The sequence below is a fragment of the Geotrypetes seraphini genome, chromosome 3 (assembly GCF_902459505.1).
Source record: "Geotrypetes seraphini chromosome 3, aGeoSer1.1, whole genome shotgun sequence".
NCBI classification, from domain to species: domain Eukaryota; kingdom Metazoa; phylum Chordata; class Amphibia; order Gymnophiona; family Dermophiidae; genus Geotrypetes; species Geotrypetes seraphini.
In genome coordinates, this window is record NC_047086.1 from 343,308,753 (window position 1) to 343,333,040 (window position 24,288).

At 42.1% G+C, this 24,288-nt stretch overlaps 1 protein-coding gene across 13 annotated transcripts in view; it reads left to right on the forward strand.

Moving 5' to 3' along the window:
- Positions 1 to 24,288, forward strand: part of LCLAT1 (lysocardiolipin acyltransferase 1) — a 296,554-nt gene that overhangs the window by 184,107 nt on the left and 88,159 nt on the right. For all 13 annotated transcript variants that reach the window (XM_033938082.1, XM_033938078.1, XM_033938079.1 and 10 more), the window contains one exon: positions 19,388 to 19,504. In XM_033938082.1, the coding sequence (XP_033793973.1) occupies positions 19,388 to 19,504 (117 nt within the window). The remainder of the gene's footprint in view (positions 1 to 19,387; positions 19,505 to 24,288) is intronic.

Below are 24,288 nucleotides of genomic sequence, written 5' to 3' on the forward strand. Positions count from 1 at the left end.
CGCAGGGCTCAGTCTTGGGCCCGCTCCTTTTCAACATATTCATAGGTGACCTAACTCAGGGGCTTCAAGGTAAGGTAGCGTTATTCGCTGACGCCGCCAAACTATGCAATATAGTGAGAGATGGCAATTCACCCGATAGTATGACATAGGACCTACATTTGTTGGAGCTTTGGTCCTCGACCTGGCAGCTGGGCTTCAACACTAATAAATGCAAGATCATGCACCTCGGCAGCAGAAATCCATGCAGAACTTACACCTTGAATGGTGAGACCTTAGCTAGAACTTCAACAGAACGAGACTTGGGAGTGATCATCAGCGCAGACATGAAAACTGCTGATCATGTGGAGAAGGCTTCATCTAAGGCAAGACAGTTGTTAGGATGCATCCGCAGGAGTTTCGTCAGCCGGAAGCCTGAAGTCATAATGCCATTATACAGAACCATGGTGAGGCCTCATTTGGAATACTGTGTGCAATTCTGGAGGCCACACTACTGAAAAGATGTGCTGAGAGTAGAGTCGGTGCAACGGATGGCCACCAGGATGGTCTCGGGGCTCAAGGATCTATCGTACGAGGAAAGGCTGAAAAATTTGCGGCTGTACTCACTCGAGGAACGTAGGGAGAGAGGAAACATGATCGAGACGTTTAAGTATATTACCGGCCGTATCGAGATGGAAGAAGAGATTCTCTTTCTCAAAGGGTCCTCAGCCACAAGAGGGGTCAAACTCAGGGGCGGGAAATTTCATGGCGACACCAGGAAATATTTCTTCACCGAGAGAGTGGTTGATCCTTGGAACGAGCTCCCGGTGCAGGTGATCGAGGCAAACAGTGTGCAAGAATTTAAGAGCAAATGGGATGCCCATGTGGGATCCCTTAGAGGGTTAAGCCAAGGGAACCTGTCACCAGGAGTGGGATCCCTAGGATAGTAGACTTGAGGGTGGGTCAGTGGAGTGGGCAGACCTGATGGACTATGGCCCTTATCTGCTGTCATCTTCTATGTTTCTATCCCCTGAAGCAAGGGGTCCACCGTACACGGAGGCTCCAACACATTTTGACAGATTTTGAAAGTCCCTGAGGCAGACAATCGAAATGACTTATTAAACGGACTTATTAAAAGCCAGTTGCAAGATAAGTGCCTGAATTTAGCAAATGTTTGTTTGCTTTTGGAGTTTGCTAAATATTAGCACAGTGCATTCTTGATTTGCCTTCTGTCTTGTACCGCTTCCTTCGGCTGCTTTGGGACTTTTGCTTCAATGAACCGATGGCCAGACCTTCTTCCTTCTGACCCTGCTGTTTTCGATTGCTCCTGGAGCTGGGCAACGGCGCCTTCCCCTGCTTGCAAAGGTAGTGAGTGTCCTGTTATGGTGGCCAAGCTACCTTAATGACTGATTTCAACTCACTCCCCATTTATTTTTCTTTTCGACTTTCTTTTATTTATTTTTGTTCTTATTTAATATTTATTTCATTTCTACAGTTGTATTAAAGGCCTGCACTAAAATGTAATTAATTTGACCAGTTAATGAGAAGATTTTACACGAATTGTCTGAGTTTCCATTATTTCCTATGGGGAAATTTGCTTTGATATACGAGTGCTTTGGATTACAAGCATGCTTCTGGAACGAATTATGCTCGTAAACCAAGGTATCACTGTACTGCATAGTGAAGACAAGCACCGTGGACTGCTATGAGTAGATCTGTGACACAAATACTTTGATGACTCATGCATAGAATCTCAGTAAACAAAAAAATGCACATATCTAAAGGGGAGATTAAAAAACACACTTCTCCTTAGTAAAAGCAAGGATGCTGACAACCTACAATTTTGAAATAGGGAATTAGTCAGTAAATGATTCAAGCATTACCCTTTAAAAAAAAAAAAAAAAAAAAAAAAGCAACAGAATATGTCAAGGTAAAAACAAGCAGCAAATTAGAAAGTTAAAAAGCAGGACTCAGAGTCATGGCACCCTTTCCTAAAGAGTGGTTCGATGTACTAACTTATCTTCTTGTGCTCCATGCTTATATGCATGTCATAAGGGCCAAAGGAGCAGTTCTATGAAATCTAAAGTTAAATCTTTTTTTTTTTTAATTACAGGTACCTGGTTTCAAGCAATACTCAAAAATAATACTCTTACAGCACATCTTCTAAAATGTATTGCTACTACAGGAAGAATAAATTATACTGTTTTGAATATAAAAAAAAGATAATTTTTGTAACCATCTCAAAAATCAAAAAGAAGCACATCATTTGATAGAGGAAGAAGTGCTCTCCTGAAATCACTAAAAAATAATCAAAATCATTGCTAAAAACCACTGGAAATTGAAAAAAAAAAACAAAAAAACCTGAAAACTTGTGTTTCAGTAGTTTCCAAGTTTATCCAAGTTTATTATATAGTTTGATTAATCGCCTAATCTACATTCTAGGCGATATACAAAATAGTAAAAGTATTTAAAAACATAGGTAAATATTACATAGACAAACAATATTTTAAAAACAAACAACAACCGAAAACAAAAAAATAAAGAAAAAATCTTAAGTACAATATAGAAACAATAGGAAAATTCTTTAAAGGTTACAATCTGTATCAAATTCAAAATATAAAGGTAAAAACATTAGGAGGGAAGACCAACATAAAAGAAGGAAATAAAAGATAAAGAGGGATTGAAGAATCATTTACCGTATTTTCACGCATATAACGCGCGCGTTATACACAATTTTACAAACCGTGCATAACCTTGCGCGTTATACGCGTGAGCTCGTTTTACAACTTTTTTTTTCCAATCCGATCAGCATCCCCCCTGCGAACCGGCATCCTCCCCCCCCGCTCGCATCAACCCCCCTCCCCCGCGATCCTACATCCCCCCAGCACCAAACATCTCTTACCCGATTGGGCACCGGCACCAGCACCAATGCACAGGACGTGCCAGTACCCGAAGATCCTCCCTCGTTGGTTTGGGCTGGGCTGGGCGGTGCGATGCAGGAGAGATAATCCTTCTTCCTGCGCCGGGCTGGACTAGGCTTTGAGCATTTGCGCATGCTCAAAGCCTTCTGGTCTCGCTCTCTCCGAGATTCTCGATCTCGGAGAGAGCGAGACCAGAAGGCTTTGAGCATGCGCAAATGCTCAAGGCCTAGTTCAGCCCGGCGCAGGAAGAAGGATTATCTCTCCTGCATCGCACCGCCCAGCCCAGCCCAGCCCAGCCCAAACCAACGAGGGAGGATCTTCGGGCACTGGCACGTCCTGTGCATTGGTGCTGGTGCCGGTGCCCAATCGGGTAAGAGATGTTTGGTGCTGGGGGGATGTAGGATCGCGGGGGAGGGGGGGTGACGCGAGCGAGGGGGGAGGATGCCGGTTCGCAGGGGGTATGCCGGATCGGATTGAAAAAAAAAGTTGTAAAACGCGGGTAAGCGAGCGGGGGGGGGGGGGAGGATGCCGGTTCGGAGTAAGCGGGAGGAGGTTTTAGCATGCACGGTATACGCGTGTGCGCGCTATATTAAATTTTTTAAACATAAATTTTTGTTCCCCGCGCGCTATACCCGTGTGCGCGTTTTACACGGGTGCGCGTTATATGCGTGAAAATACGGTAATCACTAAAAGCATCATTAAAAAGGAAACTTTTAAGCTTAGTCTTGAATTTATCTAAGTTCTTTTCTTCTCTTATATAAAGTGGGAGATCATTCCAAGACTGGGGGGCAGTCACTGAAAAATAGTAAGACGTCTCGTATTAATGATTCTCAATGAGGGAATGGCCAACAAATGTTGATCCTGAGATCTCAGTGTTCTGGAAGTAGTGTAAGGAATTAAAACTCTAAAAATAAAAGCGGGGGCTTGAAATATTAATGATTTAAAAGTGAGCAAACATATTTTAAATAAAATGCGGTGTGCAATGTGGAGCCAATGTGACTCCTTGAGTAAAGGTGTGACGTGGTCAAATTTTTTAGCTTTGTGAATTATTTTAATAGAGGCGTTCTGAATAATTTGAAGACGTCTGATTTCTTTTTGCGGCAAGCCTTTAAATAAGGCATTACAATAATCAAGTTTGGAGATGACTAGAGAGTGTATTAGAATATTTAGGGATTTTGCACATAAGAATTTGGCGACGGAACGTATTTGGCGCAGTCTGAAAAAAGTAGATTTAACCACATTGCTTATGTGATCGTGGTATGATAATTTATTGTCAAATATTATTCCTAAGATCTTAATGTTTTGGTGTATCTGCAATGGAGTGCCATTAATAGAAATTGGAATAAGCGGTGTACTACAGTCCTTCCATGGAAAGAGCATCACGTTGGTTTTATGAATATTTAAGGATAGTTTATTAGCATCCAGCCAATGATGAATTTGATCCAGTTTGTCATTTATTGCTGTTATTTCCTGTGTATTATTGGGATCAATTGGATGTAATAATTGTATATCATCGGCGTAGGCGAATACCGAAAAACCAATGGATTGACATAAAGTCATAAGTGGAGCGAGGAAGATGTTAAATAAAATAGGAGAAAGTATTGATCCTTGAGGGATACCATAAGGTAATGAGAAGCTATTTGAGGTCGTATTATTAAAGAAAACATTGGAGGAACGGTTTTCAAAGTAAGATTTGAACCAGCACAGTAGCCATTTTGGGCCTGATTCTGTATAGGACGCCCAGTCTCAACAGCTGCCTAAGTGGCTTTTGAGAATCGCACACGGGCATCCTATATAGAATCACTTATGTTCTCATAGACAGACACCTAACCCCACCTAACCACCCCAATTTTCAAACCAGCATCCATGTCACAGGTACTGATTAGAGAATTGCGTTGCTGCTGAGCTGATTGCTGCAATAGGGGGTAGTCTGGGTGGCCTTGGGGGTATCGGGGAGGGGGGCATGTCTTCAGATGGGGTTCCGGCAGGAGGGAGTAGACATCCCTTCTGCCGGTGATCTTTGAAGGGTGGGGGTTTCCGGCAAAAGGGAGTGTGCATCCCTCCTGCCGGGGGATGGTGGCAGGAGGAACTGGCCACTCCTCCTGCTGCGGACATTCAGGGGGGGGCTTCGTGGGTTCCAGCAGGAGGGAGTAGGCATCCCTCCTGCCAGCCAACTTGGAGGTGATGGGTTCCCTGCTGGGGGGGATGGGTTCCCTGCTGTGGTTGCTAAACTGATTGCAGCAGGGAGGTTCTCTTGCCACGATCGGTTCAGCAGCCGTGTCTATTTGAAATGTAGATCAGCATTTTGCTGGCCTACATTTCAGGGTCTATCATGACCCTAGGGAGACATGTAGGACCTAATAAGCTCGCCTAAGGCCACTAACGGGCAAACCCATGCCCACACCTGACCTTGGGCAAGCTTAAGCGGACCTACATGTCTCCCTAGGCTCACGAAAATGCCTATAGTGTAGACGATCTGCCTCGGGATGGGTTGTTTTTTTTTACGTGCAAAACGATTGGCTGGTTAGACAGCGGTAGAACACCTATCACTGTCTACAATCGGGATGCCATTTATAGAATTTGGCCCTTTATGTATTCCAATGACACAATGATGATAAGTCATTGGAATTGGTGCATATTCAGAATCAGTGTGGGAATCTTGTACAGGCTGCATTAGCTTAAAAAAACCATAATAAAATCTTGATTCTTGCTAAAAGCTAAAAAAAAAAGGGAGAGAGGGAATTCCCTAAATACCAATCTTCAACCTGACCTTTCTGTCCAAAGTGAAAGAGCTGTAGTAAATCAGCTGTTTGACTTCTTGGAAATTACCAATATATTAGATCCTTAACAAACAGGCTTTTGTGACCACCACAGCAGAGATTACACTGAGAGGCCTAATAAATAATGCCATGATACATTTACAGTAGTTGAAGTATATTATTCTAATGTCCATATATTTGTCTACAGCGCTTTATTACTTCAACAACTGCACAGGTCTATAAAATGTTCCACTTAGTGATTGAATTATGTCAATGTTGAGAATTTACATTTGTCACCTTTTTACTTCCTTTTCTCCTCCTGTGGTTCTTGGTTTCTCCACCTTGGTGTTTTTTGTTTCTTCACCAGAGCAAAGCTGAAGTTACATTGTATTAGTGACTACTATTCCACCAATACCTTGCAGTTCTAGGTGATTACAAATGTAGATAACTGGACATTTCCAGGAAAAATTACAGATTAGGGTGCTAATTACAAGGTTGAGATTTTGCTGGGAAATTTACAAGACTGGGAGTAGTCAAGGAGATGTATTAGTATTTCTTGATAAATTTTCTTAAGAACAAGGTTTTAATTTCTTTTCGGAATGTTTTATAGTCAGTCGCCATTGTCAGCATGTTGGAAGAGTTCTAGTTTCCAACTTTTTGAGCACCTGGTTGTACCTCTACTCTCCATATCTAAAGTTTTGGGATTGCAGACTAATACAATGCCAGCTTTTCTGCTTTAAACACTGTTTTTCCCCCAATAAATCAAATGCCATTAATGTGTATTAATTAACCCTTCTTGTCCTATTTATCATAATTAGATTGTAAGCTCTTTTGAGCAAGGACCGTCTATTGCATGTTAATATACAGTGCTACATGCGTCTGGTAGCACTATAGAAATGATAAGTACTAGTGGTAGTATTTCTTAATTTCTTTTTCTGAAAAATGTAATTTTTCTCTGGTGGTGTTTGTGATTGTTATTAGAGAATGACACGGGAACAAATTTGTCCCTGTCCCCGCAGGAACTCAGTTTCCCCGTCTCCATGAGTTTTGTCACTGTTCCTGTCCCTGCCCCATTCCTGAAAGCTCTGCCTTAACCGCACAAGCCTCGAACAGGAAAAGAAGTTGATGGGATGGGAAAATGAGTTCCCGTGGGGAAAAATTTGTCCCCGTGTCATTCTCTAATTGTTATGATCAGTGGTCATCTTATAATCTATAACATTGACATATTTTGGGCTATGAGTGCTATATAAAATGTAATCAAATAAATAATGCCTTTCTAACATAGATTTTTATTTTATTTATTTTTTGTTCCCTCCCTTTTGTTTTGATCCTTCTCCCTCTCTTTTTCATTACACAAATGTATTTCTACCCTTTTTCATTTTGTTTCGGTAAGTTAATGTTCGTCTATGTGTTTGACTGTCTGTTTTAATAATTATAATTTGTTTTTAATGTAATGTATTTTCATGCATATAACGCGCGTGTTATACACGATTTTACAAACCGAGCATAACCATGCGCGTTATATGCGTGAGCGCGTTTTACAATTTTTTTTTACATTGCTGGTTCCCCCCCCCAATGTCCAATTCAGCCCTGAAAGCCTGATGCCCCACCCCGAAGGACCGCTAGCCCCCCCACCCTGAAGGACTGTTCGCACCCCCCCGATGTCCGATTCATCCCCCAGCCCCCCCCCCCAACCGTTAGCGGTGGAGAAGCAGCCTACCGTGGGTTCGCGATGCCAGTGAGCCCTGCTGCTTCCTCTGCCGGCGGTCCCGCCCCTTCTCTGAGCCCTGCGCTGCTTCCTCTGCCGCGGTCCTGCCCCTTCTCTGATGTCAGAGAAAGGGCGGGACCGCGGCAGAGGAAGCAGCAGGGCTCACTGGCATCGCGAACCCACGGTAGGTTGCTTCTCCACTGCTAACGGTGCAGGGGGGGGGCTGGGGGATGAATCGGACATCGGGGGGGGGGTGCGAGCGGTCCTTCAGGGTGGGGGGGCCAGCGGTCCTTCGGGGTGGGGCATCAGGCTTTCAGGGTGGGGACAGGACTTCAAGGGGGGACAGGCAGACCTTTAAGGGGGGACAAGACTTCAAGAGAGGACAGGCAGACCTTTAAGGGGGGACAGGCAGAGGAGAGTCGGGACGTCAAGGCAGGAGCAGGGCGGCGATTCGGGGCAGAACTGTGAGAGGAGAGTCGGGGCAGAGGGCAGGGCGGCGAGAGGAGAGTCGGGGCAGAGGGCAGGGCGGCGAGAGGAAAGTCAGGACGGCAGAAGGAGGTTTTAATTCAATGAGCAGCATGTGCGGTATATGCGTGTGCGCGCTATATATTAATTTATTTACATAAATTTCTTTTTCCCACACGCTATACCCGTGTGCGCGTTTTACACGGGTGCGCGTTATACGCGTGAAAATACGGTATGCCTTTCTACTCTTTGTTTTTATATATTATGTAAAACCGCTTTGAATTTTGATAAGACGGTATATCAAATTTTTAAATAAACCTGAAACTTAATATGAAATGAGAAATTTGGGTGGGAGCAGAGTTAGTAGAGCTTAAATTAGTTAAGAGAATTTGTATGAGTTTTATGTTGGATTTTACAGTCATCAGGAAAGCTAAAACACTTTTGTAGCCAGGAGAAGTGATGGTGACCTTTTAGAATTATCTCTGGCAAAGGAAAATTGCTGAGAGGAGAATGGGAAGTTAGGAAAAGCTTATTTATCCCCAATTTTTTGCTTAGAGATTTTGATCTAAAATAGATGCTGAAGGAAGTTGACAGTACAGTATTTCTTAGTTTTCCCCAAGAATGGTTCTTAACATAACCATAGGTGCCAGCTCTGTGGGTGCTTGGCTATCCCCAATATTGAGCAAACTCCATTATTCTGATGAAGGAGTATTTATGTTGTATGTTGTACCCCCAATCATCCTGAAAAGCTGGCTCTTAGGAACATAACTAAGTGCTATGTAACTGCAGCAACACTTCTTTCCAGAATGACTGCTGCAAAATGCAATACTCTGAGAACTCCTGCAGGTGTGAATGAAAAGCACATTTGCATCTCTCAGTCAGAGGACAAATATGACTGAAATATCTCTAGTTCAGGTTAAATTTATTTAATATACCGCAAATTTAAACAAAAGTTAAAATTTAACTGGTTTACAATGAATATAAAACGGGGAAATAAAACAATACAAAACAAACTATTACAATTAAAGGGAAGAACAATGAGGATAAATTGCAATAAAATTTGCAATGAGATATTAAGAACCCATAATAGTATAACTTCCATAAAAAAGAAAACCATAAGGTAAATGCTTGAGAGAAGTAAAATGCCTTTAATTGGGCTTTAAATGTAATAAACGATTTTTCTTCACAAAGATAAATGGGAAGAGAATTCCAGAGAACTGGCGCCATTTGCTGACAGTCTGTTTTACAAAGCCGCATTAGCGGCTGCCGCGCGGCAACAGCCCCAAAGCCCTTTAAATCTCTATGCGCTTCAGGGCCATTACCGCGCAGCAGCCGCTAGCACGGCTTTGTAAAACAGGCCCTGAGAAATGAAGAATTTCTGTGTACATCTCTGTGCTCTGCATAAGTTTTTGGTTCTCTTTCAAATATTTTTTCCCCAACTGCCTTCTTTTAAAACATTTGCTGTTTAGAAGTCCCCACCCCCATCTCCCAGAGGCCAAAGTTACTTTGGGTAAATTGAGTACTGTTGGAAAAGAAAACACTCATCTATACCTACCTTTTAGATTTTGGGTGGTGGTGTTGCACTTTTATTAGCACCTCATATTTTATATAAAGCATCACAAAATATTTGGAGGACTCTAATGTGGGCAAATTCAGAAGCCGGTATGGTTCTGGGCCAACAGCATTACTTCCTTCACCCAGGACCATTTGCGTAAATGACAGCTCATCTGTTATGCTCTTCAGTGACACAGAAGGGAGCAGGGAGGAGGATATTGCTGGTCAAAATGCTAGCAATTATGTCTGTTTTCTAAAATAATGTCATCTTAAATTTCTAGATGACTAGCCCTGACAGCAGGCAGAAGAGACGTCAGTATTGCGTCTCAAAGGGAGACAGCACCAATAGCACTGATGTGGCATCTGTTCCCCAATCTTTCTTATGTCCCCTTCCTCTGACTCATGCTAGATGATGATTGATGTGTTGTCTTTAAGGTTTTCATGCAGGGTGGTAATATTTCGGCATTATGTAGTGTCTTGTTCTAACCAGAGAAATTTTTTAAAAATTATACAGGCAGCTACTTCAGGAGTGGAATGGATGCAGGGTGTTTCTGCTTGTTCATGCAGGCTGGTAATATTTTGTCATTATGTAGTGTCTTGTAAACAGGATCTCCAAGGCTTCACAGAGAAATTTTTTAAAAATTATACAGGCAGTCACTTCAGGAGTGGAATGGACACAGGGTGTTTCTGCTTGTTTCACGCATCAATGCAAAGTTAAAATGAAGCAACATGCTTTTGTACTCACTCCTCTCTGAAAATGTCCTGTTGCTGTTCTAATAAACTGCTACCTTTGCTGACAACCCCCTCTTCACTGCGTAGAGCTATGCCAAATGGCAGGTGTGAGCACACAATCTCTGGGGGGACTGTTGTGAAATCGATTTAGTTTTGTTCTGGTTAAAGTAGAAATACATTGCAAAACTCTTAAAATATAAATTTATAAGGTCTTTATCATTAGGGATTTTTGATTTTCACCTGTAAAACATCCCCAATGCCAAATAAAATGTTGAATAAGATTTTATTAAATAAATATTGAGGGGAGGGGAGTAAACTTACTTATCTGTAAATGGTGTGTCTTTAGACAGCTGGATAAATCATCTACACAAGTGGGTTATGTCATAAACTGACACCAACATGAAATGCTTTCTCACAATTGGGAAGGGCTTAATGAATGTATGCAGGACCATAGTCTATAACAGCGGTCTCAAACACGCGCCGCATGCGGCTCTCCAGGTGCTATTTTGCGGCCCGCGGTCTGGACGCGATGATCAACTGCTCCCTTGCTGCAGTTGATTGTTCCAGTTAAAGCTGCGGCCGCCGGCGGCTCCTCGTGCCATCCACACCAGTATTTCTCTTCCCCCCTTACCTTCCTTCTGGAGTAGCAGCGTGTCTGGCCGGCTCCCTCGCTCAGTCGATCGTTCCGTTCAAAGCCGCGGGTGGCGGCTCACAACATCAGAGAGGCTTCTGACTCAGGCACGGCTTTGAACGGAACGATCGACTGAGCAAGGGAGCCGGCCAGACACGCTGCTGCTCTACAAGGAAGAGAATGGAAGGGGAGGGGAAAGAGAAATGCTTCTGCTGCATATGAAAGGGGGACCCTAGGGAAATGCTGCTGCTGCTGCACAGGGAAAGGGAGAGGGAGGGAAGGGGAAGAGAAATGCCTCTCCTGCACAGGAAAGGGGGGAGGTAAATGCTGCTTCTGCTGCTGCTGCATAGGGAAAGGGAGGGGGAGGGAAAGGGGAAGAGAAATGCTTCTGCTGCACAGGAAAGGGGGAAGGGAAATGCTGCTTCTGTTGCTGCCGCACCCAATTGGGGAAAGAGAGGGAAGGAAGACAAGGGAGAGGAGAGGAACAAGAGATGCCAAGTTCATGGGAGGGAGGGAAGGAAAGGAGATATCAGACCATAGAGGGGGAGGGAGAGATGCCAGGGCATGGAGGGAGGGAAGGAGACAGATGCCAGACCAGGGGAAAGAAAGGAAGGAGGGAGGGAGAGAAAGGAAGGAAAGAGATGTCAGACCATGGAAATAAGAAGAGAGAGATAGGAAGGGAAGACATGGAAACGTAGATTTTGAAAAGAAATCAGAAAAATTGAATATTAAGTTAATGCCAAAGATGGATGCAAGGCAAAAGTGAAGACGGAGAGAAAAACAGACAAAGGACAAGAAGGCCCTGGAAACAGTTAAAAGCACAGAAAAATAAAGTCACCTGCCAACAAAGGTAGGGAAAATGATTTTATTTTCAATATAGTGATTGAAATGTGTCAGTTTTGAGAAAGAAAAGATATTAAACTTTAAATGTGAGGGCTGCAGAAAAAATAGGGTACTTGGAGGGCCGCAGAAAAAATAGTTAATGTCTTATTAAAGAAATGACAATTTTGCATAAGGTAAAACTCTTTATAGTTTATATATCTTTCCTTTTAACTGAGATGCCCAATCTCTCCTGCCGCAGGTTGTGGCAGTTCGGGTACAGGAGTGATCGCATCGCGGCAGGGGAGAAGGCCAACCCGGCCCATGTGCCTAAGGCCCCACCCACAGGAGGAGCCTAAGGCTCCCAGGCCTATTCTGATTGGCCCAGGCACCTCAGGCCCCACCTGTGGGCGGGGTTTCTGCCACCTGGGCCAATCCGGCCCCATTCTGGACCCAGCTGGCCTGCCAGACGGGCGGGCTTGGCACCCGTCCGTCTGGCCTACGGGGAAGGGGGGTGAGAGGGTCGTGGGGTCGGCCGGGTGGGGTCGCGGGTCGGTGGGGGGGCCGATCGGGGGTTCTGGGGGGGCGGTCGTTGGGGGGAGGGGGGTTGTGTTAAGGGCAGGAAGGCCTGGGATCCCTCCTGCCCGTATTGTAGTGGGGTGTGGGGAGTCGCCGGGGCCAGGAGGGCTTGGGCTCCCTCCTGGCCATATCGAGTCAGGGGGGCATGATCGCCAGGGCAAGAGGGCTTGGGCTTCCTCTTGCCCCAATGCTGTCAGGGAGTCAGCGGAGCAAGAGGGCTTGGGCTCCCTCTTGCCCCGATGTTGTCGGTGGGGGGGGGGGGGGGTTTCGCGGTTCGACATGGCAGGAGGGCTTGGGCACCCTCCTGCCTGGATCATTGTGGGGGGGAAGGGGGGAGGAGGATTCTGTAACCGCTGTTGTTTTTGACAGACACCGGTTACAGAATCCAGCTTTTAGGCGAAGGACTGGCTCCTCCTACGCCTAAAAGCCCTTCTTCTGTTGGACGTTTGGGGCTTAGGCGTTTTTTTGGTTCATTATGTTCAAAAAGTGTAGACGTCGTGGGGGTGTACTTGTAGACGTAGTGGTGATCTCGGCATTTAGTAGAGGCAGGCCATAATCAAAACAAGGACATTTGTTTTGGTTATGGACACTTTCCCTGCTTCTGCTTTGAACATTTAAGGACTTATGCCAAAAGGGGACTTAGACGGTTTTTTTGATTATGCTCCTCCAGGTCTCTTCTCTGACCCTACAAAGGTAAAGAGCGGCACTTCCTGATGATTTTTTAACTTGCATGGCCGAATGCAGCAGCAGTGTATCAGATAATATCTGTTTTCTTCACAGGCCCCAAGTACTAGGTTAAGGCAATGACTCCCTAAACATTTAAGCCATAGGACTATGACTAGTTTTCCTATGTCTTAAACTGGTTCTGAAGTAAATTTTTTTCTTCAGAGGTCTCTCTTCATATTTAAAAGTAAAGAAATAATGATGGCATGACTCAGTGAACACATTATTTGCACATTGATCTCAATTGTTTTCTTACATATTTGCAGAGTGGAAAAATTCTGTCTATGAGCTTGTGAATGAATATTTTTTGAAATATCATAATTGCTCATAATTTTTAGTGATTGTTTCTCTTTATAGAATTATATGAAGTACATTAGCACATTAAATCTGGTCCTGTGCATAATGGGGATTTCTTTGAAGAATTGTTTTGCTTTTATATGCCAGTATACATTTGCAAAAAGCCTCTTATAAAGTTACCCCCACATAATACACAATGACAAGAACACACATAACACATTTTTCGCTCCATAAGAAGCACTTTTTCCCCACCCGTACCTTTTTGTACTATCCCTCCCCCCCCTCCTGGTACCTTTTTGTACTCCCGGCACTTCCCCCACTGGACTGCTGCGGCAGCGAAAGGCAGAGCGTTGAACAAGGCAGGCACAAGCTTCACGCGCGCCTGCCTGGTCCCACACCACTGTGTGAATGGTTGCCTCTTGCTGCCGCAGCCATCCAGCAGGGGAAGCACCGGGAGTACAAAAAGGTACCAGTGGGGAGAACAAAAAGGTTCCGGTTGGCCCTGCCGTGATTTAAAAAAAAACTTAAAATGGTAAAGGGGGAGTACAAAAAGATACGGGGGGCCCTACCAGGATTTTTAAAAAGTAAAAATGGTAAAGGGGGGAGTACAAAAAGGTACAGAGGGCCCTGCCAGGATTTTAAAAAGAATAAAAGTTACGGGGGGCCACCTCTGCCTGCTTGCCACTAGGCCAGCCTGCCTTCTGCCTTGTCCCTGCCTGCCCTGTCCCTACCTGCCTGCCAGCCACTAGGCCTGCCTGCCCTGTGCCCTGTCCCTACTTGCCTGCCTGCCACTAGCCCTGCCTGCCTTCCTGCCAGCTACTAGCCCTGCCTGCCCTATGCCAGCCTACCACTAGACCACCAGAGGGGGGACAGGGTACAGAGCCTGGCAGGAAGGAGGGACAGGGTTCAGAGCTTGGCAAGGAGTGTAGGGTTGGGTACAGAGCCTCGCAGAGAGAATTTGGTTCAGAATGGTTTTTTTTCTTGTTTCCTCCTCTAAATTTAGGTCAGATACGTCTTATGGAGCAAAAAATACGGTAATTTTATGCAGCTCAGGGATTGCTGTTTGAATGGAGCACGAGAAGAGTCATGATTTATAAAATATATGTAAACATTTGTAACTGATCCTGAGCAGTCTGAATTAGAGAAAACTTTCCTCCTCCCCACAGGCTGCCTAAAAAAGAGAGGTTTAGAGAGACCTCTGCTGCTTTGCCTATGGACTCTGAAGGAAGCAGTGGACCTGTGTTCTTTTTTTTTTTATATAATTCTTTATTAATTTTATAACTTAGATCAAGTACATCAACATTGGTATTAACATTTTAGCATAGATATATCACTTGAAATTCTACAATTAATCTTATCTAATTAAATTTATCTCCTTCCCTCCCATCCTTTTATATTTCATAAAAACATTTTCCAATAATAAATACCCCCCCGCCCAATTTCCATTTGTACTAATCAGGGAAGAAAAATATATACTCGTTCTTTACAATAATCTGATAATGGCCTCCACACATCCTGAAATTTATTAAAGTTCCCTTTTTGAATGGCTAATGTTCTTTCCATTTTATAAATATGGCATACTGAATTCCACCAAAAACTAAAGTTCAATCTATTCCAACTTTTCCAATTAAGTATTATTTGTTGTATGGCAACTCCTGTCAAAATGAGCAATAATTTATTATTTGTAGAGGATATTTGACTCTTAGTTCTCATCTCCATGCCAAATAATATTGTATCATAGGATAATGCCATATGATTTTCTAATAAACAATTTATTTGACTCCAAATTGATTTCAAAATTCCATAATAAATGGACAATAGAATAATAAATGGTCTAAAGTCCATGCTTCAAGATGACAATGCCAACATTTATCAGACTTAGAGTTATCTAATTTTTTTAAACAAACAGGGGTCCAGAATGCTCTATGCAACAGGAAGAACCATGTTTGTCTCGTAGATGCAGACATTGTACATCTCATCCTCCAAGACCAAATACGTGGCCATTGAAAAGCAGAAATTTGATGTTTAATCTCAATGCTCCAAATGTCTCTAAGATCTGTCTTTGTTTTTTTATTCATGAATCCAGATATTAATTTGTACCACTGCGCAGCCTGGTGTCAACAGGAAGTTCGTCTGAAAGCATAAGAACTCTAAACTATATTGATTATTAAGATTTTTCCATTCAGGGAACCCTCCCTGAATGGCCTGTTTCAGTTGTAACCATTTATAATTTTGTGATTTATCAAGACCAAATTTGTGTTGCAACTGTGAAAAATCAAGTAGTTTACCATTAGATATAACATCATCTAAAGTACGTATTCCTGCTATTATCCAATGCTTCCAAACGACATTAACGACCTATAGTGGACCTGTGTTCTAATCTAATCAAACTAAATTTTAGATTTATATACCAAATCATTCCTAAAATATAGGGCTCAACTTGGTTTACAATAAAAATTTGTCTAAAAGAAAATATTAATATTAAAATCATTGAGAATGTTTGTTTGTTTGTTTGTTTTTTAATTTCTTTATTCATTTTAAATCACACAAGTGTACAGAAATACATAATTTATAACTTCTATATAACACTTGAAATCCTTTCTAATATCATCAGAAAAACATATATCCCTTCCCTCCCACCCTTCCTTAAATATTTCAACCAAAACTTCTTATAAACATATTATGAATACTTAATGATTGTATACTTCTAAAACCACCCCTCCCCCCAGTTTGTACATATAGTATCCAAGGAAAATGATGTCTACTCATTATAATATTTTTCCAATGTTAATATTAAAATAAATAATTGAGAACTACATTCTAATGAACTTTAAAACAACACAGTTTTTGGAATTTTTTGAAAAACCTGAAGAGATGCATGATCATATCTGAAATGGAAGATCATTCCATAACACAGTATGCAAAAAAGAGAGAGAATTGACCGAGCACCTCTAACAGAAGGAAAAGAGCTTATATGTATGGATGGTTCTACAGCTCGAAGGTCTTAGTGAGTTCAAAGTCAAAGGTATCAAAGAATCGGATAATCCACAAATTATTTTTTAAACAATACAAGTGCATTTAAACTGAACTCTAAAACGGAATGGGAGTTGGTGTAAATTCTTCAACAATGGAGTCACATGATCAAATTTTGACTTCCCAAAAATTGGTCGTGCAGTAATATTCTGAATCAGTTGTAACCTTTTCTGGTTACCTTTACTTAACCAACGTAGATGGAATTACAATAGTCCAACTGAGTTAAAATAACTGACTGGACCAATACTGCAAAGTGGTGTTGATAGAATAAGGGGTGAACACTTTTCAGTGTACTTAAACTAAAAAAAAGTTCCTTAATCAGGTGGTTTACTTGGTAATGAAATGAAAGGGCAGAATCTAAAATAAATGATAAAGATTCACCTATACTAAGAGTAAGTGTCCTTGGAATGTCTGCAAGTTCAGGAACAAACCAAAGCAATTGGGAGGGGGGGGGGTCGTATTTAACATCATTTGAACCTGAAGTGACCAACAGTGTAATCTAGAAATACAAGAATTTATATTAGCAGAGAAGTTGTTCAAATTCAGATCGACTTGCTGTAGAACAGGGCTGCCCAATTCTGGTCCTCGAGATCTACTGGCAGGCCAGAATTTCAGGATATATACAATGAACATAAATGAGAAAGATTTGCATACCAAGAAGGCAGTGCAGGAAATCTCTCTTATGCATATTCATTGTGGGTATCCTGAAAATCTGGCCTGCCAGTAGATCTCGAGGACCGGAATTGGGCAGCCCTGCTATAGAATAAACATATCATCAGCATAAGTAAATAGAGTTTCAAAAGGACTTAATGGAAAAACGTTTAAAGTGGTCATATAGTTATTAAAACAAATAGGGAACAATGGCAAACCCTGAGAAACGCCACAGTCTCTAGACCACACAGTAGATGTTGCACCATTAAAATTTACCATGTATGATTGCAGTGACAAAAATCCTTTAAACCAATTGAGGATTTTTCCCTCTAAACCCAATTCAGACAATAATTGAACAAGAATATCAAGATTTACTACATCAAAAGCAGATCAAACTGTAATAAGATTGCAAAATGGTTCTGTGCTAATTAATAAATATTGAATTTTTGAAATCAAGGATAACAATAAAGTTTCTGTACTAAAATTAGAATAAAAACCATGTTGAAATGGTAATAATATGGAGAACTCATCTACATAACTTGATAGTTGTTTAGAAATTATGGATTCGATTAGTTTGGTCAATAAAGGTATATTGACAATTGGACGATAATTTGCCGGGAAATATGGGCTAGAGAAATATCCTTTAATAAAGGAGTAAGAGCTATATGACCCATAGATATAGAAAAATAGTCATGATCTAAAAAATAATTTATCAAAAAGTTAACCAAGAAATAACATGACTTGGAATATTTTGAAAAATATAAGATGGACATAATTGAGGGTTATCAATTGATTGTTCACAGTCAGTTACAGATTTTGTTCCGTTTACGACCTGGGCCGGTTCACCCCTCCTTAGACAACCTGGTGATCCTGAGCTCCCTCGGAATCACCATATTGATGCCGAACTTAGTACGGACACCCGATCGACAACATAGATCTAGGCTTTGTTTATTGCATAAAGTCCTAATCTGATCTTCCGTTTACCCCAGGAATTAAGCTATGACCACCTTCCTTTACTGCCTCTCCTCCTCCTCCTTCTACTTCCTCTCTTGTATTAACCTCAATTCGCTCCTCAGTACTCCCACTGCTAAGCTCATCTCTCCAAAGCAAGCTGTGAGGCTGGTCTTGAGGATGGCAGTAGGTTGTGAATGAATGCAGAAACTAAATCCATGAGCACTTACAGGCAGCACAGTGGAATCTCCTGTTCCTGGGTTCTGTGAAGAAGGCTAGGTCTATAATTGTGCATTTGCTCAGTCCCCACACTCACAACCTGCTGCTGCCACCATACCCAAACCTAGCTCTTGTAGTTCTCTCGTGCCATTTCAGGAGAGGTGATCTGGAAGGATGATTACCTGTGGAGAGAAAAAGGTCATAGATGAAGATCCCTCATGAGGGAACAAAAAAAGTGAATGGGGACACACAAACATGTTTGCCTAGTGCCCAGAACAATGTGAATCTAGTGCATGTGGCCTTCAGTATTTTCCCCATTCTCTCCCATATTATATGAGGCATATAGACCCCAGAAACTACAATAACTTGCATTGGTTGAAAGACCAGATTGCAGATATCTTAAGAATCATTTCAGCTGCTACTCTTAAGCTAGCCACCCTATTCTATACCCCCTATTTAGATGCTCTGGGTCCTGCTTCAGTGGTATCCTCCATCCCCCCAGAAACCCAGATCCTTGGCTGAGTCCAAATGACATTCTTTCCCAAGGTCTCGCAGAAATACCACTTAGGCATCTGTATATCCAGTTACTCCTCCATGCCACCATTCTTATCTAATATCCATGGCCTGAAATCAAGGAGTCCTTTTATCAAGCTGCGGTAGGGGTTTAAAGCGCGGAATACTGCGCATTAAACTGCCTGCCGCGCTAGCTGCTAACGCCTGCATTGAGCAGGTGTTAGTTTTTTAGCCGGCTGCGGGGGTTAGCGCATGATGAAATGTCCGACGCGCTAACCCCGCTAGCGCGGCTTGATAAAAGGAGCCCCAAGTCTAGATTGTCTCTAACTGAAGACTAGCACCATGTATTGGGTGTAATGTCTATATTATTGCTTTGACTTAATAGCTCTTGGTAAATGTGAAGAGGACCGTGATAATGCCTAGATCATCAGGAAGTGAAGGGAATTTAGTAATTGTGTGGCGATGAGAATATTAAGCAGCAGTTCTTTATTTCATGCTCTTGGAAATTTATAGAAAGCCCGTTTGTAATCTGCGGCTGTCATAATACTTACTGTGCTACATTCTTTGCTCCCATTTATATGTTGATATGTATTAACCACTTTTTAAGAAGAGATTTATTTGCCCAAGGTGGTGTATTTCAATTTTGTTAACAGCATAACAATAGTAAAATGACCAATATAAGCATAAATACAAATAGTAAAGCAAACTTGGAGACAGCCAAGTTGGTAACCTAATAAATGTATTGACAAATTGTCCTTAACTTTACAGCCACACCTGCATTAATGCTCTCCACCATTCCTCCGCTTCCTTCTGTATGCATTTATATATTTTATTTATTTTGGCTCTCTTTGTTCAGAAAACACGAAATCTCGGAGCGATGAGTATGCCGAACAGAATGGACTGCAGAAATACGACTATGTCCTGCATCCACGGACCACAGGCTTCACATTTGTTGTGCAGCGTTTAATAGAAGGTAACAGCCTTTTAGCTCCATGATATATACAGTTCAATAACCCACCATCCCAGAATCACCAGCTTTGAGCAAATGCAGTAAGGGACCAAATACGTGCACTTTAGAATATCTAATCTGCCTGATATTAAGATGGGGGGAGGGGGAGACAGCTGCTCAAGGCATAGCCAACTAAGCTGATATTCATAGGCTCCCTGGCTAAGTCATGATGGCCAGACATAGACATGCCTTTTAGACAAGTTTGTCTAGCCACTGAATTTAGCCAGCTAGCTGATGAATATCAGCAGTGACTGGCAAGGTCACACAACATACCTGGTCACCGGGTTATCTGCCGAATGGGATATTCAGCAGGAGATAGCCAGCCATGTGCTATTTAGCCAGCTGGAAGCCATTCCTGTCCAGCTAAATTGGACCCATTGTATTTTAGGAGAATCATCACTTTAACAAGCCAATTTCCTTTTTAACTCTGATTCAATATAATTGCCTAAGTTTGATTTATCCTTACTGTAGTCTGCTTTGACTGAATTCCTTCAAAAAGACAGTAAATAAGTCCTAATAAATAAAACAATTATTGTTTGTTGCTAAATTCCCTTGTGGTTCTATGTAGTGCAATGGCACAACCCCGGCCTTCACAGGCCACCAACAGGTCTGGCTTTCTGAGGACAAAACTCTGGAACTCAGCCATTTTTCAAGTCCAGATATATGTAAATATTTCTGGCACTCATTGCAGTTCTTGAGGACAAAATTGGGGTTCATCTGCCATAATGAATTATAGGGTGCCTATTATTGGGTTCAGACAACAGCGGAGTAGAGCTGAGCCATTCTATTCCTTACCAAAATGGGAATCAAAGCAGAAAATCACCACCTAAGTACAGTTTTGAAAAGTTTTCACTTGTGTAAATGCAGTTTGAAGAAGGGCGTATAAAGTATGCACCAGGACTACTTTGTAAAGCCTCTGAATGCTTTGCCATGTGAACTCTACCTGCAAATGAACACGAAGCACACAAGTGCCCACAGTCCTCTGAATTTTCAAAGGGAGGAAGAGTGCACTTGCAAGCCCTCAGAAAGTTTGTATATTACTATTTTAGTATGCAGAGAGCAGTAAACTCTCTCTGACTTAGATTAAATTTTTTTCAGAAAACACTGCAACCCCAAGCAGCCAGGAACCTCCTAATCTGCATCTTCTTGGTTCTCTATTTTCTGGGCACCTCAGATCTCAATGAAATCGCCAGAACTATAATTTCATGTAACACTATAATTAGAGAATGACAGTGGGGACAAATTTTTCCCTGTCCCTGCGGGAACTCATTTTCCAGGCCCATCCCCGTGAGTTCTTACAGAATAAGGCAGTGACTGGGACAGCGACAAAACTCGCAGGGACGGGACAGGGAAATTGAGTTCTTGCGGGGACGGGGAAAAATTTGTCCCCGTGTCATTCTCTAGTTAAGATTGCAAAATAAATGTTAAATAGTCCTTTTTCGCAGCAATATTTCTCCTGTAGCTTATGAAAAATGCCATCTGCTGAAGTTCGCAGTGGACACTAGAGAATGACATGGGGACAAATTTTTCCCTGTCCCCACTGGAACCCAATTTCCCTGTCCCGTACTTCTGAGTTTTGTTGTTGTTCCTGTCCCTGCCCCATGCCTTAACCGCACAAGCCTCGAATACTTACGATTTTAAAGTGTTTGAGATCACGTGATGCACTGAGCGCGGGCAGACGACGGTTGCCTGAGCTCCCGGGCCCCGAATCCCGAACAGCCCCGTTACCGATCCCCGGGGACGCGGCGGAGGACGGCGTGTGATCGCGCGTGGTGTGGGGTGCGCATGGACAGGTTCTTGTCCTCCTCTGCATCGCCGATGGCCACTCACACCTCCAAGAAGGACCGCGATCGTCCGCAGCTTAGCGCGGACAAAATGGCGCCGGCCCCATCTTCGGCCATCCACCAAATTGCGCCGGAGGCGCTGGCGGCTTTAACAACGGCAGTAACGGCGGCGATGCAACCCGGTATGGACCGGCTTTCTGACCAACTGTCCAGTACTGTTTGTACTGGTGTGCTTTACTAATTTTATAATAAAAATTATTTGACTATAAAGTGTTTGAGGCTATTGCAGATAAGAACATAAGAATTGCCACTGCTGGGTCAGACTAGTGGTCCATCATGCCCAGCAGTCCGCTCACACGGCGGCCCCCGGGTCAAAGACCAGTGCTCTAAAATGAGTCCAGCCTCACCTGTGTACGTCCCAGTTTAGCAGGAACTTGTCCAGCTTAGTCTTGAAACCCTGGAGGGTGTTTTCCCCTACAACAAACTCCAGAAGAGCGTTCCAGCTCTCCACCACCCTCTGTGTGAAGAAGAACTTCCTTACGTTTGTACAGCATCTATACCCTTTCGACTTTAGAGAGTGCCCTCTCATTCTCCCTACCTTGGAGAGTGTGAACAGGAATGGAGCAGGAACAGGTAAAGAACTCACCAGGATGGAAAAATGAGGGGACACTGAAGTTTTTCTCCTTCTTTTTAAAGTACAGTACACTTCTCCCTTTGTATTCGCTGTGATAGGGGATTAACAGAACCGCAAATACAGAAAAACCGTGAATAACTTTTTCATATGTTATTCGTTGTTTTCTATTAAAAACTATTGTGAATTTAATGAAACCATGAATAACATGGTGGGAGACCTGGTCTGTTCCTGAAGGAGAGGCAAAACACGGTGAAGAAAGTGCTGGGAATCAGTGATTTTCTCTGTAAATGCTTGGAATCGGCGATTTCTCTATGCAAGTTGATGTAATTTTGGGGGGAGGAGCCAGCAAACTGAAAACTGTGAATAATCAAAACCGCGAATGCTGAAATCGTGAATATGGAGGGAGAAGTGTAGACTCTCAGTTAACCGGCATCCATGAGGATTGATAGATCCTGGATAAATGTAGTTTCTGGTTGCTTGAGAGTTACTATTAAAAAATAGGCCTAACTAATACTATACCCCATATTATGCCATACCATAAACTGTTCCAAACAAACTAGCGGACATGTGGTAGGCAAAGCGTGGGCATACTCAGGTGTGGTGTGCCAAGTTTACACTTACATTTGCACCAGAATCTGATTTTATTTTCATTTTTATTTAAAGTATTTAAAAAAAAAATTTTCCTGGTTGCTTAAGAGTTCTGGTTGCTTGAGTTCCAGTTGAGAGTCTACTGTACATGTTTCTTCACTATGTAGCTAAAAGACAAGATATGCAGAAAATGAAATTATAAGTTCTGGCAGTTTCATTGGGATTTGATATGTTTTGCTGGACTCCCTATTTTGGATTTCAGTTATCACTGGGGCCAGCACCTCATCAGTCTTTTCATGGAATAAATCCAGAGGCTGCAGTGTTGCATCCACAATATCCCAATTCAGTGTTAGCCTAAAGTATTTTCGAGTAATTCTTTGTGCTTTCCCTTGTGAGAAAATTGTTCTAGGCTGTGTATCAGTGTCACACACATTTTATCATTTGTAGCAGTAGCTGAAGCTAGAATGAAATACTCTTTTTGTTTTAGCCTGTAGGCCTCAACATTAGCCCTAGTCTGTATTTTAAGAATTCTGTGGAACTTACAAGTCACATAAGGATCCTAAGGTTTTGATTGATGGTGGTGGTTTGAAAACTAAACTGAAAATGAAGGTAGTTCCTACAGCATTAAAATGTTAAGCGATGAGAATGGATAACAGGAGATATCCAGTGAGTCACCTTAGTATGTATTGCATACCACAGATAAGCTTTCTGTCATTGGCCTTTATGCTGAAATATCCTGAGCCAAAAAAGCCAAAAATAAGAAAATGTTTGACTCTAATTATTCTTACGCTGCTAAAAAGCTTGGGCTAGTTATGAAGATACTGGCCTATGTCTGCGATTTATGCATTTTGTTAGTCCTTTACAAGCTTACCTGTAGAATAGAGAAAAAAATTATTTAAATTTATACTGTAAATTATTTTTTAGGGTAGTAAAATGTATTCTCTGAGACTTCGTCATTTACTTTCCTAGTGAGGAATGGGGAAATTTTATTTATTTTAATAATTTTTATACTGCCGATAATCTCAGCGGTTTCCAGAATAACACACATAAAAACAAACTGTTACACAAAGACTCAATGAGGTCTTCATAAGTATATCTTATAACATAATAGTAATATGCTCAAGATATTCTTAACAATTGCTCATCAACTGCAATACAAGGAAAATGGCACAATTTCATAAAGATAGTTCACATACTATATTATAAGTAGGCATTCATAAATTGCTTAGTTTTGAGCAATTTTTTAAACGTAGAGTGTTCTACACATAGTCTTAACGGACCAGATATGTTATTCCACAAAAACATGCCAGCAGTCATAAACATTTTTGTTCTAGTAGACACATATTCAGAACTGATTGACATACTAACTTCATACTGCCCACTGCTGGGTCGATAACACTTTCCATAGACACTGAAACCAATATGGTACTGTTCGATGTAGGGTTTGATGCACTAATGATAACACTTTAAATTGAATCCTCTGTGCTATAGGCAGCCAGTGGAAACTTTTCAATACAGGGGTAATATGAGATGTTCTTGTTACCTCACTAATCAATCTGGCTGCTGAGTTCATCATAACCTGTAATGCTCTCAACTTAGCCTTTGCTACTTCCAACAACAGCGAATTACAGTAAGCAAGCCTACTCAAAAACAACGATTATACCACAGTTCTAAAGTCATAAATTGTCAAGAGGGGTTTCAATCTGTATAATAGATGAAGTTGAGCATAACCCTTTTGAACC